The 17,477-nt window shown below is 41.7% G+C and overlaps 1 protein-coding gene across 2 annotated transcripts in view; it reads left to right on the top strand.

The window, feature by feature from the left end:
- Window positions 1-15,768, top strand: part of nkd2b (NKD inhibitor of WNT signaling pathway 2b) — a 132,578-nt gene extending 116,810 nt beyond the window's left edge. Inside the window, exons 6-10 of one of the 2 annotated variants that reach the window (XM_041185012.1) lie at window positions 205-300; window positions 5,311-5,458; window positions 7,076-7,160; window positions 9,997-10,124; window positions 13,419-15,768. In XM_041185012.1, coding sequence (XP_041040946.1) covers window positions 205-300; window positions 5,311-5,458; window positions 7,076-7,160; window positions 9,997-10,124; window positions 13,419-13,981 — 1,020 coding nt within the window. In that variant the 3' untranslated portion in view covers window positions 13,982-15,768. The remainder of the gene's footprint in view (window positions 1-204; window positions 301-5,310; window positions 5,459-7,075; window positions 7,161-9,996; window positions 10,125-13,418) is intronic. The other variant, XM_041185013.1, reaches the window with a different exon arrangement.
- Window positions 15,769-17,477: the final 1,709 nt, after the last annotated feature.

Here is a 17,477-nt window from a genome sequence, read left to right as displayed (position 1 = left end):
TATCCTGCTATGAGAGGATGCTGTGCCTCACTATTTCCCTACAACAACAGAGTTTAATAGTGGATTCAGCCCAGGTTTTGCACTGCTGCCATTGCCACACTTGGTGTTCTGATGTACCTTAAGTTATGACAACATTTCAATCTGTTGAAAGAATCTTGCAAGTAGAGGAGAGATTTAGAACAGAGAAATGCACTTTCTTTTCAGGAGCTAGAGTGTGACGTGTCTGTTGAAGAAGATAACCATCAAGAATGGACCTTCACTCTTTATGATTTTGACAACTGTGGCAAGGTTACTAAGGAGGTACATTTACATTTGATTCTGCTTCTTAGGGGGTCATGGTCTATTAAGTTCTGATTACTACCAACGTATATAATACTGATATAATTTTTAGCACCTCACAGATGAGAAAACTTGAAGGACTACATAACCAGCTCCAAAGAAGTTTGCTACTTTTATTGAAATATTTTCAGGTTTGAGGGAAGTAGAGTGTTATTCAGTAATTTCTGGTGCTACAGCAATTCAGGTTCACTTTGGTTTAGTGAATGGATGGGGTGAGATGTGCCTGGTTGGTGGGGCTGGCCACTTATGTGAGGCTGTGGAGCAAACGGTTCAACAAGCTGAAGTCAGTTCTTGACTGTGAGAGACCTGAAGGAAATCCAAGCCGGAAGAAACACTATTGAAGCAGGAGACCTGCCCCCACTGTCCCCTGCAGCAGGGTTGAAGCAGTGACTGAAATGTAGGAATGGCCTACAAGCGTCCATTTTAGTTTTAGCTCCTCTAAGAATGTTGATTGTGAGAGGCATTTAGACAATTCCTACAATAAAAAATATTGTTAGGCAAATTCTTTGGAAATAGGAAATGAAGATCTCTTGCTGAGGACGTCAAGTGAGGTAAATTTTTATTGCAGTGAGATTCTAGGAATTTTTTAGCTTGTCAGCCTTGGATTGTTCCTCAATCTCTATATAAGCTCTTTCATCCATTATATGATATACTTGCTGTTTAATTGTTCAGCTCCAACATCTGATTTTTGTACTACAAGTTTTATACCATTTGCTCTTCTTAAAAAGAAAAGAATTATCATTTGGAAATCAGTATTGTTCATTTGAACATTGATATTTGTACAGGATTTCTCGTGTTGTGAAACCTGTAAGTTGTAATTGCTACTTTTTTGCCACTGTGAATTGTGGAGTAATTGTAAAATGATGGGGGGTGGGGGTGGGTGGAGGCAGTGGTGTAGTGGTATTGTACAGTACTCCAGATACCCAGGGTAATGCTCTGGGGACCAGGGTTCAATTCCCACCATGGCAGATGGTAAAATTTGAATTCAGTAAAAAAAAAATCTTGCATTAAATCTGGAATCTAATGATGATCATGAAACCATTGTCGTAAAACCCCATGTGGTTCACTAATGTCCTTTAGGGAAGGAAATCTGCCATCCTTACCTGGCCTGGCCTACATGTGAGTCCAGACCTGGTTGACTCTTAAAATTCCCTCTGAAATGACCTAGGAAGCCACTCAGTTCTCAAGGGCAATTAGTGAAGGGCAATAAATGCTGGCTCATCCGCGTTTACGGTTGGCGGACGGGCCATTCTCCCAGGCCACATTCACATTTTTGCTCAAAGCTCAATCCAGGGCAGAATAAAATCTCAGTGGGGAAATACAATAAAAAGAGGTATCTGGGGGACTTTTTTCTGAGAGCCAGTGATGCCCACATCCCACGAACAAATTTTTAAAAAAGCATTTTCTAGTCATTGGTAATAGAGGGAAGTTCTGGCCTGAAATTGGCTCGTGGCCATAGCGACAACTTGATTTATTTGTTGCTCACCTTTAACGCATAGAACAAATTAAAATAACATTGCCAATTCAATCGGGTTCTAGCCAACAACACTGTGGCAGCTCTCTTCATGCCAATCATTACCACAAATCTTTTGACATTTCCTTATCATGAAGAGTGGACAGAAGATGCTCCTCCAAATCACCATATCATCTGCAACCCTAAAGACCAGGATGCAATTGGTCATGCAGTTGGACACTTCTCAACTGCTTTCTAATGGGACAGCAAGAGTGTGTCTCAAATCTTCCCCCTCTTCAGCCATCATGTCAAGACAATTACAATCTATGTCCTGCATTGTTGACGAGCTGGTTGTCTTATTTGCTTTGCACACTGGTAATGTTGCCCTAAATGGCTGGGATCATACCTTGAGTCTGCATGTGCCTGATAAATAACTGCAGCTGTGCCTACCTCTTGTCGATATCATCTTTTGCATTTTTCAGTTTTGGGAGGGTGGGGTGTGAAAGAAAGCAAACATTTTCAACATGACAATGTAACATTGAATAATAACTGCTGCTGACCTTTTATATAATGTTCCCCACACACAGTTCTGACGCTTGAGGTAGACAGACACCTAGCATGAACAGGAGAAGCAGGGGTGATTGAGGACAGGATACTTGAAGGAATTTAGGAGAAGCTTCTTTACCTAAAGAATGATTACAATATGGAACTTGCTACCACCTGGGCCAGAATTTTACATCCTGTGGGTGGGCGCTTGCCCGACCCGAATGGACGTGAAATAGCGCGAGATGTCGTCGGGCAAGTGCCCTGATGTCATTCTGCACTCACACGATATTTCGCTCGGCGGGCGCATGCAGCAGTCGGAAATGCACCCGCCAACAAATAAGCGGGCAATTAAGCCCATTAACAATAACTTAACAGCGACTTTACGTGGCCTGTCCACATTTACGGTTGACAGACAGGCCGTTCCCCCAGGGGGCATTCACATTTTTGTTCAAAACCTCAACCTAGGGCGGGATGAAATCTCCGTGGGGAAATAAAATAAGAGATATCTGGGGACTGGTTTTTTTTGGGTTATGCCTTCAGGTGCTTGACTGTGCTTCGTGGACATATTTTGCAACATTTTTGTTGTTTCCTTTATTCTTTGGAGGTCTGCAGCTCGCTGAGGCAGCTGTATGCCTTCAAGGAGCTCACTAGAGTACGCTCACTAGTGCGCTCACTCGCACCTTCAGTTAGGTCGGCGCTCGCCCTCTTCCCGCCCCCGCCTGGCAGCGCTGAACATTTCAGCGCGCGTTGTACGCTGGATGGCCGTTAGTTGTCCAGCCAGCATGAAATCGTGGTTGGAAGCCCATTTTCCGGAGCTTCCAGGCTCCGCCAATCACGCGCACCCGAAGAATGAAGAATTCAAACCTTGGAGTCGTTGAGGCAAACAGCATTGATGCGTTTAAGGGGCAGCTAGATAAGTACATAAGTGAGAAAAGAATAGAGGGATATAATACGTATAGAAAATGCTGCGAATGCTCAGCAGGTCAGGCAGCTTCTGCAGAGGGACCACAATTGGGAGGCCAAATGGAGATTGGGTGACTGCTTTCCGGAACACCTCAGTTTGGTTTGCACTGAGGTTCTGGTTGTCTGTCATTTTAATTCACCTTGCTCCTAAGCTGCTTCCTGCAGCATTCCTACAAAGTTCAATTCAAGCTCAAGGAACAGAACTTCATCAGTCGATTAGGCTTTTTACAACACTGAGTTCAACAATTTCAGATGCTAACCTCTGCTCCCATTTACCTCCTTTTTCTTTGCAGGCTCTGTTCCGCTCTCTTGTTTTTCTCTTTCTTTGCTTTTGAGCAGCAGCTGTTCATCCTTCTGCCATTCACATCTCATCTCACCTTTTCTTTCTTTACTTGTCCCATGACCACACTCTTTGCCTTTGCACCACCAGCCCTTCTGCCCTCCAACCTATCGCAGACATTCCCTTTTGTTCTTTTTTCCACCCTCCTTGCTTTCACTTGGTTCAAACCTGTAACGCTTCTAATTTTTCCCAATTCTGATGAAAAGTCAATTATCTGAAATATTAACTCTGTTTCTCTCTCCACAAATACTGCCTGACCTGAGCATTTCCAGCATATTCTGTCAAAATTTCAGATTTTAGCATTCACGGTATTTCGCTTTTGTACTATGATCATAGGGTTAAATGAAGTCAGGTGGGAGGAGGCTTGTGTGGAGCAAAAACATTGGGACTTGGGCTTAATTGCCAGCATTTGGGCTGTTAACTCTAATCCTGGACTCAGTTCTATCACACACAAATCTATTCAAAGATATATGATTATTTTTGTTTTGGGAAGATTCTCTAGTTTTCACAGCAGGCAAGTACAAATATTGGTCTAATTTATCTGGGTACATGCCAATCATTTACACTCTGACTTGCCACCTGCGTGCATTGGCAAATGGTGAGTAGGGTTCCTCACTTCCCACACCTACTGGGAAGTGTGAGATCATCCACTTACTGTCAAAGATTGATTGATCCTGAGTGTTTCCTAAATGATTAGGAGCTGGAAACTGTGGAGGAGCAGAAAGATTTAGGGGTGCAAGTACAGAAATCACAAAACTAATGGAGAGGTTACTAGAAAATCATTTAAAAGATTAAAGGAATGTCAGCTAGAATACGAAGGGGTGGGAATTATGCTTCAGTTGTATGGAGCTCTGACTTATACTGTATCTAGTACATGCATTCTGTCCCGGACACTGCACCTCAAGAAGGATATATTGGCCTTGGAGGAGTTGCGCTGTTGATTTACCAGAATGATACCAGAGCTAAAAGGATTAACTTACAAAGGCATGTTGCACAGACTCTGCTCGGATTCCATTAAGTACTGAAGATTGTGTGATCTAATCGAGGTGTTTAAGATGATTAAGGGATTTGCTGGAATAGATAGCGATTAACTAATTCCTCAGGTAGAGTGAGTTCAGAAAACGAGGGAATAACCTTAAAATTGGAGCCAAGCTATTCAGCAGTGACATCAGGAAGCACTCCTTCATACAGTAGTGTAAATCTGGAACTCCCTGAAAAAGACTGTGGATGCCAGATCAATTGGAAACTTCAAAATTGAGGTAGATTGATAAGTTGAGGTACAGATCAGCCACGTGGCATGGGCAGAAGGGCTTAATGGCCTACTCCTGTTGTTGGGTAACAGACTCAAGGGGCTAAATTGTCCTCTGTTGCTATGTGGAAACTTGGGCACAGTGTTAATTTTTAACTTCCCTGGCACTATTACAAAAAAATTAAAAGTAATCTAAAATGTTGCCACGTATTAATATGCCTGGAATTTGAACATGATAGTTGGGGAGCTGTTGGATTTTTAATATTCTTGAGATACAGGATATCATATAGGGCATGGGCTCATGTTTGAATAATCCACGTGTCCAAATGTTAGCCCATGCGAAAGCTTCTGTGCAACCAAGGATTTTTCATTGAATAATACATAACTTGTTAACTGTGGTATATATTTTTTTATATGTAGGACATGTCTAGCTTGATGCACACTATCTATGAAGTAGTAGACGCTTCAGTAAACCAATCATCTGCCAACAGCAAGACACTGAAGGTAAAGTTGACGGTGACTCCCGAACCTTCCCACAGGAAGAAAGATGGCCTCACCAGTGGTCAAGGTAAACCAATTGACACCTACTATAAGCCCAACATTGAATAGTTTCCTTTTTGTTTAATTATTTTATTTTGTCCTGGAATGTGTCCCTCTCTGAACAAGAGGGATGACCATGGACCTAACTGGTAGGTACACCTGATCAACAAATATAATTGCCTATCTAAACTCCAAACTAGCCACAACATCACATCTCTATTCAGTATTAGAAAATGGACTAAAATGCCCAGACTCACTGTGATGCTGCAAGGGCTTTTTTTTTAAAAAAGAAAACATTGCCCCCAATTTCGCATTGCACCATTATTGTCATGGTGTCAGCCTTGGCTCAGTCAGTAGCACTGTCATCTCTGAGTCAGAAAACTTTAGATTCCATTCCCTCTCCAGAGACTTGAGTACCAAATCACTCCTAAGACTCCCCATTTCAGTACTAAGGGAGTTCTAGTCAGGGATGCTACATTTCAAAGGAAGCATTAAACCAAGATACTGCCTCAGATGGACATAAAAGATTGTGCGACACTACTTTGAATAAAATCAGTGATTATTGCTGAAAAAAGAGTCATGCTGTCTAAGATTTTCATCCTTGCACTCATCAGGACAAATCGCAAGATTACCACAGTAAAGGGAAACAACAATTTATACTGCATGAGAAGAGAGTGCCGCTTGGTTGGCAAGTGGACTCTGATTGGTAGACGTGTTGCCATGGATAATGCAGCAGGAAACAGTTTTTTGCCACATTTTTCAGCAGTGCTCAAGTTTTGTATGACCAAACAAAAATCAGTGATGTTGTTCCCAACGTCTGGGCCAATGTTTATCCCTTGTATCTCTCAACCAGCACTTAAAACAGATTATTTGGTTATTACTTCATTGCTGTCTGTGGGGCTTTCAGATACTTCAGAAGTATTTCATTGGTTGTAAAAGTACTTTGGACACCCTGACATCACGAAAGGTGGAATATAAATGCATGTTTTTTTTCTTTATTTTACTTGCTTTGGTTTTGATCTTTACCATAGCTTCCATTCTACTCCACGACTCACCATGAAAACAGAAGATCTCTCATGGAATAAATCGACATCGCCTGAATCGCTATAGCAACAGAAATGAACCATGCATCAGCCAGATCTAATGGGACTACACAGTTCCCAGTCAGCGCCATTTTATCTTCCCACACTTTAATTTACATAAAACCTGCAACGCAGAAACAGGCAGTTTAGCCCAACTGGCCTATGTTGTGTTCATGCTCCACACAAACTCCTTCCCATCCTACTTTATCTGACACTATCTGAACTTATCTAGCTCCCCCTTAAGTGCATCTATGCTCTTTAACCAGTCCCTCTTGCAGCCTCTGAGTGTGAGAGCCTTTTGCAATAACTTATGAGTAAGTTGCCCAGATGATTCACATCCACTAAGAGGACTCAATTGAAACACTCAGAATTTAGAGGGAGGGATGATTTTCATATTCTGCATGAATTAAATCCCAGATCTCACTCAATCCTGCGCGGAATGCTGTTGAAAATGTTACTTGCAGATTGCATTTTTTTTAGGAGCTTGGAAACTGCTGTGAGAAAGTGAGCATTGGCTGAGCTAAATAGGTTTATGGACAAATTTTTGTGTTTACCATTTGCAGATCGGGAAAGCAGTCGGTGCAGGAATGAAACAGAACATGCAGAGGAAATGAAGAGCATGGACAAAAGGCTGTCTGCTCAGCTAAGGTACTGGAGGTTAATCCATCTCCTCTGATATGTTTTTGACCTGATTTTCACATTACAAGGATCATTGAAAAGGGAGATGAAGTGGAAAAGCCATTTTAACCCTTAGAGTGCCATGCAATGAAATTGTTTCTGGTTTCTCAGTAGAACGTGACAAGATCAAGAGGCATGAATCTGCAAGGTTCAACTCCCAGTGGAAATTCTCACTAGATAGGAAGGCAAAATCCATAGCATTACCCAGACCTCCCTGTCGCTTGCCATTTCAACACTCCACCCTGCTCTCATGCCCACATGTCCGTCCTTGGCCTGCTGCATTGTTCCAGTGAAGCTCAACGCAAACTGGAGGAACAGCACCTCATCTTCTGACTAGGCACTTTACAGCCTTCCAGACTGAATATTGAGTTCAACAACTTTAGATCATGAACTGTCTCCTCCATTCCCACCCTCTTTCCAATCCCCCCTTTTTTTTCCAATAATTTATATAGATTTTTCTTTTCCCACCTATTTCCATTATTTTTAAATGTATTTCCATCCATTGTTTTATCTCTACATTTTAGCCTTTTTCGATTCCTTCACCTCACCCCACCCTCACTATGGCTATCTGTACCTTGCTTGTCCTGCTTTCTACCCTTAATTAGCACATTCCTTAAATAATATCACCACCTCCAACACCTCTTTGTCCTTTTGTCTGTGACATCTTTTGGTTATCTCCACCTATCACTGGCTCTAATTGTCCCACCCCCCTTAAATCAGCTTACATTTCATCTCTCTTCTATTTTTACTTAGTTCTGTTGAAGGGTCATTCGGACTCAAAACGTTAACTGTGTTCCTCTCCGCAGATGCTGCCAGACTTGCTGAGTTTTTCCAGGAATTTTTGTTTTAATAAGGCAAAATCCGTAATCAATCCCATGGCCCTGTATCTTCAACTCATTCCCCATGTTGGGAAAGGAACCTTCTAGAATGATCCCTGAAACTTGTTAGGAATAAACTTATCTCCTTCTTACAGATTAATTGCTCTTCACTTGTCACATTCCTCAATCCTTTTGCCCCTGTCAAAAAACATCCAAATATCTCTAGGACCCATCTATATTGTCCTGCTCTGATGGTTTATTCAGCAGCTCCACTATACTTGGATATATAGATTCCACATCACGTGAACTGTAACAGCCCAAGAAGGTGGTTCTGCATCATTTGTTAAAGGGCAGTTAGGGATGGGCAATAAATACTGGCAGTGAGCTCGCATGTCAATAATGCATAATAATCACAAATCCTTCCTTGCTCCTAATTTCTTCATTTTTTTGTGTGCTCCCCTGAATTTGACTGTAATGAAAATCTGCTTGACATTCTGTATGTATGTTTTAAGACTTCAATTGCATCATCTCAAGTGCCATCTTTTCCAAGATCTTCAAACTTTCTTCATAATTTATCTTCTTGATACCTGGAGCATTCTGGTTCCTTGTCCTCATTAATTGCCTTACATTTGTTAACACTGGGACTCACGGACCAGCTATTAACATGATTATCTAAATTCTTCTGAATTGGGTTGTGTTGGTTTTCATTATTTGACCAGCCTCCCATTTTGATATAATAAGCTAACTTGTAGATTTTCCTTGCAGTATCCTTATTCATTAATATAGGTTATACAAAGCAAGGCGATCCATTGGGTTTCTGTCTTTGTTCTAGCCTCATTGATAGCTGCTCTTTATTTCCTAGTTTGAGTCTGTTTCTTGGCCAACATCAGCCTTTTGTTTCTTGTTATTTTATATTATCAGTTGCCAAAATTTCAAAAGTTTCCTGAAAATCCAAGTATATTTCAGCTGTATTTTCCCAGACCTTCATTTCATAGAATATTTTGATCCAGGAGGCCATTTGGCCTACTGTATCTATGCTGGCTCTTTGAAAGAGCTAACCAATTAATCTCACTCCTCTGCTCTTTCCCCATGGCCATAATCACTTCAACAACAAAAAAATCTTCAACCCTACGTTTCTTTAATTTCTGTTAACTGCCTTTTCACATGTCGTGCCTTTCACAGTGCTCACATACTCAAACTCATTTCAAACCTGATGTACTATGGTTTCCTGCTATTTTCTCAATTGTGTTCTTTTTCAAAGAAAAGAGCCATGTTAGTCACTTGCCAATCCTTCAGAATCAACCCCAAATTTAGTGTAATTACTAAAGACTAAAGGTAAAATTCGTTAATTTTAGTTTCTAACACTTAAGACTTAAAAGATTCTAATAGGTTGGCTAGTTCATGCATTTGGAGTTTTAACTTTTAATGACCCTACATATCCATCAAAACGTGCTGCTAGCTACTTGGCATGCTTCTAGCGGGTCTTTGGAAATCACTTGTCCTGCTTAAGCAACTTATCCTCCTGCCGCTGTTCCTGGGTAAAGATCAAGGAGGAGTAACTGGTTGGCAACTCTGCTTTTTTTTAAATATCCCTGGATTCCAGATTTCCACTTATGTTTTTAAAGGGACAGTTTCTTTCAGTTGCCATTTACTGTATATTTTGAGGAGATCCTTTATTGTTAATTAAAAGTGCCCAGGCTATGGGTGCCTTTACAATGGTGCACTTCCAAGAGCTGTAGATGGGCTAGAAAACTGTCGGGTCAAAGTTCAACCAAATAAAGGGGCAACTATTGAGGTAGGTGTTTTGGAATGATGTCAAACCTTGCTCCAGATGTAGGATTTGACCTTGGGTTGAGTAAATTGACCCTGGGTTCAACCCAAAAGGGGCCCAGCCTGTTGAGCTCACACCAAGAGCTGTTAATATGTTGGGATTGAGTCAAAAGTGGAAAGCTCAAAAAGAATCTTAACTGTGTTCTGTTTTCTTGCAGAAGATACAACAGTGACCAGCAGCATTCAAATATTCGTGAGCATTACTGTGTAGATGAAAACACAGAGAGAAGAAACCATTACTTGGACTTGGCTGGGATAGAGAACTACACATCCAAATTTGGACCAGGTATAGGAATAAAATGGCTACTACTTTTTAGTTCAATTGGAAAAGTATATTCCAGATTGTAACAACTCACTGCTTAAAAATATTTCTCCCCGTTCCCTGTAATTTGTTTGCTAATCACCTTAAACCTGTTTTCTCTTAATTACTAACCCTCTAGGTAGTGGAAACAGTTTCTCTCTATCTACTCTTATCAAAAACTCCCCCTAATTTTGAACACCTCTATTAAATCTGCCCTTAACTTTCTCCACTGTAAGGACCCTAGCTTTTGTGGCCTCTTCACCAAAGTCCCTCATCCCTCCTACTATTCAAGTACATCTCTTCTCCACCCTATCTTAAGGCTTTGCCATCCTTCCTGAAGTGTAGTGTCCAGAATTGGACACACTGCTCCAGCTGAGGCCTAACCAGTGTTTTATAAAGAATTAGCATAACGTCCTTACTTTTGTGTTCAGTGTCAAGAACAAGCTCAATTTGTTAACTGAATAAAGCAGTAAGAAGGAAGGTTGTGATGAAGCCATGCGGTTATAAATGAGGGACCTATAAAGCTCAGTGACTTGTTAAGCTATCAGGTCGTTGTTGGTTGGGCCCCTCTCTCATTCAAGCCCCACTTAATCATTATCCATCCCCATCTTCAGACTGAAATGAAAACTCCAAGTAAATGAATGACGTCCACTCCCCAGCGAAATATGCTGCCACCCAGATTGTTCTTGACTTTATGTCTACATGAGCATTTCTTTTTCTCCTAATTGGACAGAGGTACCTAAACTACTTCATTTTTTGCAGCTGTCACTTATGTCAAACCTCTGTGGTTCAAGTGGCTCTTGAATGAGTTTTCAAATTATGGGTGGTACAGATACAAACTGCCTTCCCCTACCATCTCTGTCCCCATCCTCACCTCTATCCTCACCTTATCCCACCCCCACCTCCTGCCTCCACTGGGAATTGGTTTAAAGACACTTAATGTCTCATCATGTAGGGCCTGGAAAGGTAACTATTATCACAACAGTGTAGCCTCAAAGTTCCCATCTCGAAGTTGAAAGAATAATTGTGTATCATCCATTTTTGCAGCTTTTGTAAACACTCCCATGGTTAATGAAAAAAAATAACTTTGCAGGCCAAATCCATAACTCCCAGTTAAAGTTGTAGACAACTAAACAACTTTCAAATGGTCCAGTGTCATCCAGTACAGCCCACATATGGAGAATTGGAAATTCAAATGTGGCTAATTGCATTTCTGAATAGTAAATAGAAAGTGGGTAATAGGCACTGTTGGTCATGTGATCCCAATACTCATTTGTATGGCATATGCATGTGAACTTTAACCTTTCTGGGCATTTGTTGGTAAAATGGGAAGTTGAAAAGCAGAGGGTGCTAGTTTTTTTTTAACAGTTGTTGCTGCTTAACTTCCTTGGTTACTCATTGTTCCATAAGTACCCACATGTTTGGTACATTTACCTGTGTTGTATGTAAGGCCATTTTTTTATTAAATGAGTGCCTGTGGTTGAAATGGTGTTGCCATAGTAACATCTGTTGGCAAGTCAGTGATCTCTAATGGACAACACTGAAATAATGAGTTCCTCAATTAAGAGAACAAAAGGGGTCAGCTGACTAAAACTGTCCATGTGGAACTAATATAAGTTGATAGTATGGAGTATTAATGAAGTTTGCTGAAAAAACAGATGGCTTGGGACAATTCCAGCCTTCACGGACAACTTAGCAGCATTTTGGCATTTTGTGGGCTCCCCTGTCGGCACTGATAGGGTTAAGAACTGATTTCCTTTACAGATCAAAGCAGGGAAGTAACGGTGCCAAATTGGACTGCTGCCTGTGTCCAGCACTACATGATCCACACAAATGCAGGAACTTATCTCCTGTGTAAATACACAGAGGGCTGGAAGGTGGCCAAGTTTCATTCACACTCGACGATAAACTAACCGCCCCAAGGCACAGCATAACAGAAAAACTCTAGGGAACACTTAAAAGCTTGACCTTGAATCCTGGAAAAGTGGGCCACGTAATTTGGAGTGACTGGCACAAAGGCTGTTCTTCACATGCTGATCAACGCATAAAGAATTCCTGCAATGGGGCTGTAGTCACTGTTTCCATCTTTTCTTAGCACAAGAGGAAATGCAGGGAAAGGACATTTGACCCGTGTGTGAATGGAAAAAATCCTATTTTCATGTTGGCTGTGAGCTACGTTAAAGCTATCGCGTTACATGGAATTATGGGCTGAATCTTCAGCTCGGCGAGTGGGGGCAGGGGCCCGCTCGCCGAGGCGTAAAATGATGCGGTGTGACGTTTGGCGTGCGTCCCAACATCACCGCGCGTCATTTAGATTTCCAAAGGCCTATTAAGGCCTGTTAAAAAGCAATTGAAGGAATCAGCTGAGCTGCCCATCCAAAAGGTTGGCGGGCAAGCGAAGAGCCCAGGCGGCCTTCACATTTTTCATGGAACCTCATCCACGGGCTGGGTGAGGTTTCACAAATGATTTAAAATTTTCAGAAAAATTTTTGTTAAAATTAATGCACGCGTTTCACATGAGGGGACATGTGATAAAAATTTTTACGATGCTTTTTTAGACTGTTTAGACTTAAAACTAATCCCCCTAAGGCACTCTTTCACACGCATGTGCAAAAGAGCGCACTCCCAACTCAGGCAACACCACCCCCCCCGCCACCCCCCGCCCCAGCCCACACAAAGAGTGCTTCTAGGCATGCGTCATGCTGGGCAGGCCTTAATTAGCCCACCCACGTAAAATGACGGCGCCCAGCTGATCGCCGGGGGCGCCGATCGGCTCCGCATGTGCCCCTGCCCCGCCCCACATAACGCACCCCCCTAACGGGGAGAAAATTCTCCCTGTATTACTTTGATGCTGCAGCAGCAAAACAGGCCATTCAGTCCAGCTAACCTGATGTATATGCACTGTAGAAATTTCCTCCCATTCTAATTACCTCTTCCCATTCTGCCCCCATGTCTCTCCCCTCATGTCCTATGAATTTTCTTTCTTTAAGTGGAACAGTACTATCTGCTTCAACCACACGCATGTAGTAGTGAGTTTAGCATTCTCACCACTCTCTGGGTAAAGACATTGCTCCTAAATTCTTTATTTAATTTTTTAGTAACAGTGTTATGTTTATGCTCCTTTGTTCAAATTATCAAACCACTTCATAATTTAAAGACCTCTATTAGGTCTCATCTTAGTCTTCTCAAAATGATCAGCCCTACTGCAACTGTTATTTTGTCTGCTAATCTGCTTGTCTCATTCTGTTGACACTGGTTTGTCCCTTTTTTCGCTTTCAGGGTCCCCACCATTGCAGACCAGGCAAGAGCACCATGGGAAAAACACTCATTCCCAGAACAGGTCACGATCCCAGGAATCAGAGACCCATGGCAACCACCACCGTCGATCCCAGCTCCTCCTGGACCAGCCCTCTCCAACAAGTGTGGGTGAGCTCAGGTCAGGCGACACACACCAGCGGCTGAAATGCCAGGAGAAGCCGCTTGGAAAAGCCCCCAAAGGGACAGGGAAAGCTCCCACCCCACCCGGCCCGAGCAGCGGAAACAAGGCAGGAAAAGGCCTGCACTACCATTCCCAGCCCAACCACGCAGGACACGACCATCATCACCTCCAGCAACAGCAACTACACAGCCATAAAAAGTACAGGCAGCGAATGAAGGAGAATCACTCCCCACTGAAGGCAGCCCATGCTCAGCCGCCAGCACTGGAGCAAGAATTTGTACGCGATCTGCCACCAGTTATGTCAAGTGATGGCTACGTCATGCCCGTCATTCAGAGGCACGAGCACCATCACCACCATGAGCACCATCACCACCATCACTACCACCATTATCACCAGTCATGAGGAGTAGGTAACGGCTGCAAAAAAGAAAAAGAAAGTCCCATGTTTCGGGCTGGACTTTGCCCGTTGCCACAATAACTGTGCTTTCTGCACTGTGTCAGTGGCTATTTTTGAACTGAAACGTTGAGGCATGCACGAGCAGCAGTTGGAAACAAACTGGCTTCAAAACTTACTTGTTGGCTCCATCAAGTTGCAAGTTCTCTCGCAATTATAAGTTTTTTTTTTCTTTCAGTTTGAACGAATACATGTGCACGTCTTTTTAGGGTTAATAATCACTTTCTTATCTTCTCTTCAATGTCTGTGTGACTGAGGTGAGAGCTGCAGTTCCTTGTCTACATGCAAGACTGCCCATCACAAAGCACAGGCCTACTTTATAGCTTGTCTTTTAAGATCCAAGAAGATTTGAGACACCACTGCCATTACTCTGCTGCATAAGAAATATAAACAGAAATTTATTACGTTTTATTATTAGCTGAATGGAACTCCTATTTTATACTGGACTGAAAATACTTCTACTCGCTCGCTCTGTGGTACTGCTGGTCTGAGCTACCAAGACAAACTATCTATATGAGAAGTCCTAAGCTCATTCTGCAAGCCACTTAAATGTGGGCTTCCTCTGTCAGAACAAGATTACTATAGGTACAATTTGAAGTGTATTGTGTTATGAACTGACACATGGAATAGTCTGTCAGCATGTATTAATAACACCATAAGGATGAATGTAACACATAGTAATCATTTTAAAAATATAATTTATTCATATATTGAGAAATCGTTTTTATTTTTTAGTTATACCCTCTTCGGTTTCTGTCATCGATGCTGACGTCATCAATAGGTTCCCATCTTTGTAGGGAAGGGTTTGGCAACTGTCATTTTTATTCAAGAGAAAATTTGCATTGTTTTTCTTATATCTACTGCGGGTGACACCATGACACACCATTTGATGCCGTTAAGCGATCCTGGAGTGTGTTTGCAAGCCAGCCACAAGAAGCTTTGCCAAGAAATTTTTTTTATTTTTTTTCCCCCCCATGTGGTGATACTACACCTTTAAGCAGCAAGTGATGTTGGATTTTTGAATATGTTCCTGATCCAGTGACCACACCCTGGTCTAGCACTCGATGGTTATGTTGCCCCCCACCCCCCTTGCTGAAGTGCCCTGCAAAACACCTAATCGTGTTTGGAAACAAAGGATCATCAAGACAAATTGATGGGTGATTCTCTTCACCTCTGCTGCTATTAATTTTTTTCTAAATTTTTATTTTTGAAACAAAAGCGCTGGAAAAGTTGTTGTGGCAGAAGATCACTCTGCCAAGGCTTAAATCTCTGCAAACATTTAGGACGGTCTATTCCAGAAACTGAATTGCGTTTAAAGAGGAACAATTGCCATCAAGGTAACCCTGCGTTGGATATAAAACCCCACATCAGAATCCTATTGCAACCTCTTAAAACTGTATTATCGTGAATAGTTGCCAGGGGACTTCTGTGCTATAGGCCATCATGGCCCTGTATCAAAATTATGGTCATGTTCTATAGTTTCTCAGAGTTGACACTAGTGTCAGAAGAAATATGTTACTGTAATACTTTTCTTACATTCCAGTTTTGTGTGGATTTTTCCCCATATTATGTTGACAGTATTCTCCCAGATATGTTATCAAAAGTAGCCAACACCATATTGTAGTGATATTTTTGTAAAAAAAAAGACCTTTCATAATAGTTCTACTTTATTGGATTTCACTGCGATTTTTATATAGTATTGTACATGGACTTAATTAAATGTATTATTTATTTAATGGCAAGCAGTCTGTTTTCATTTGAAGTCTAAAGCATTGCTAGAATCCCTAGTGAATTTGCCAGACATTCTTTTCTTCCTTAACTGTCCCATTGTCAGTTGTGGTTCAGTGGTTAACACCCTTACCTCTGAGTCAGAAGGTTGTGGGTTCATGTCTCCATCCAAAAACTTGAGAATAAAGATCAAGGTTGATATTCCAGTGCAGTACTGAGAGAAAACTGCACTGTTGGAGTTGCCACTTTTCAGATGAGATGTTAAACCAAGACCCTGACTTCCCCTCAGGTGAAGTATAAATGAACTAATGTGTAATTTTGAAGAAGAGCCAGGGAAGTACTCCTGGTGTGTGGCTGTTATCTATCCCTCGATCAGCATGACTGAAAAGCATCATCTGAACATTATTGATGGCAACAAATGCTGTTTGTGGGGACTTACAGGCCTGCATTTATCAGGTGGCGGGCAGGCTCGGCGGGGGCAGTCGCAATCAGCTCCCTGCTGCCATTTTACATGCGCAGGCCAATTAAGACCCTCCCAGCATAAGATGCGAGCTGCAGCACTCAGCACTACCTGTGCAGGTGGAGGGAGGAGAGAGAGTCGGAGCCAGCACTCTTTTGTGCATGTCCGGAGCTTCCTCGGGGAGATTGAATCACTATTATAAATAGTGAATAAAAGGTTAAAATTTTATTTAAACATGTACCCTCATGTGACTGTCTCATGAGATGAGACATGTTTTTATATTTATGAAAGATTTTTATTTAATTAATAAAAGCTTTAGGAAACCTCATCCCGCTTGTAGATGAGGTTTCTTAAAGTTTTCGCCTGCCTGCCAATCTTAAGGTTGGACGGGCAGCATTAACAATGGCATTAATCAGTTCCTTAATGGCCTTATAGGCCGTCTACATATCGGTGGGCAGGCAGCCGACTCCGGTGTGTGCCCACTGAACGAAACAGTGCGAGATACTTTCCTACAAGTGACTACACTGCAGATTGGTTGTAAAGTGCTTTCAACATCCTGAGGTAGTGAAATGCACTTTGTAAATACAAGTTCCTTTTTTATCTGATGACAACTTAGACACAGTGAAACTTTGCAGAATATATTGGGAATTGTTTTTATATGTTGAAAGTTCTTTTACAAAATGAACTCAAAGCTCACAAAACTTCACTGTTATAAGATCATATACAGACTGGAGATATACAAAGATTAATGAATTTTCCTCATGATCTGGTTTCTGGGCAATCTGGTTTTGTAGGTTTTCTCCCAATGTGTGTTGCTTCCCTTAGCTTCAGTTACACTTTCATGAGGTCATGGCCCCTTTTAAGATAAAGTATTCTTATATTGTTTTTTTAAATTAATTCTTGGGATGTTGTTGGCAAGGTCAGCATTAATTGTCCATTCCTGGTTGCCCAAAGCAGTTTGATACAACTGAGTCACTTCAGAGGGCAGTTAAAAGTCAACCATCTTGTTGTTGGACTGCAGTCATATAGGTCAGACCAGGTAAGGACCAAAGGTTTTGTTCCCCAAAGGTGGATTTTTAAGACAACCCAATAGCTTCGTGGTTACTTCCACCGATATTCTTTCCAGACTTTTTTAAAAATGAATTCTCATTCACAAATGGACATTGGAATTTGGCTTCACGTTCTCTGGATAATTAGTCCAGTAACAACCACTACTATGCCCTGAATTGTAAGTCAATGGATTCATTAAAATATGCA

The sequence above is a fragment of the Carcharodon carcharias genome, chromosome 3, assembly GCF_017639515.1.
Source record: "Carcharodon carcharias isolate sCarCar2 chromosome 3, sCarCar2.pri, whole genome shotgun sequence".
Taxonomy (NCBI): Eukaryota; Metazoa; Chordata; class Chondrichthyes; order Lamniformes; family Lamnidae; genus Carcharodon; species Carcharodon carcharias.
Note: the sequence above shows the minus strand (reverse complement) of the source record. Positions and strands in the feature narration are given on the sequence as shown.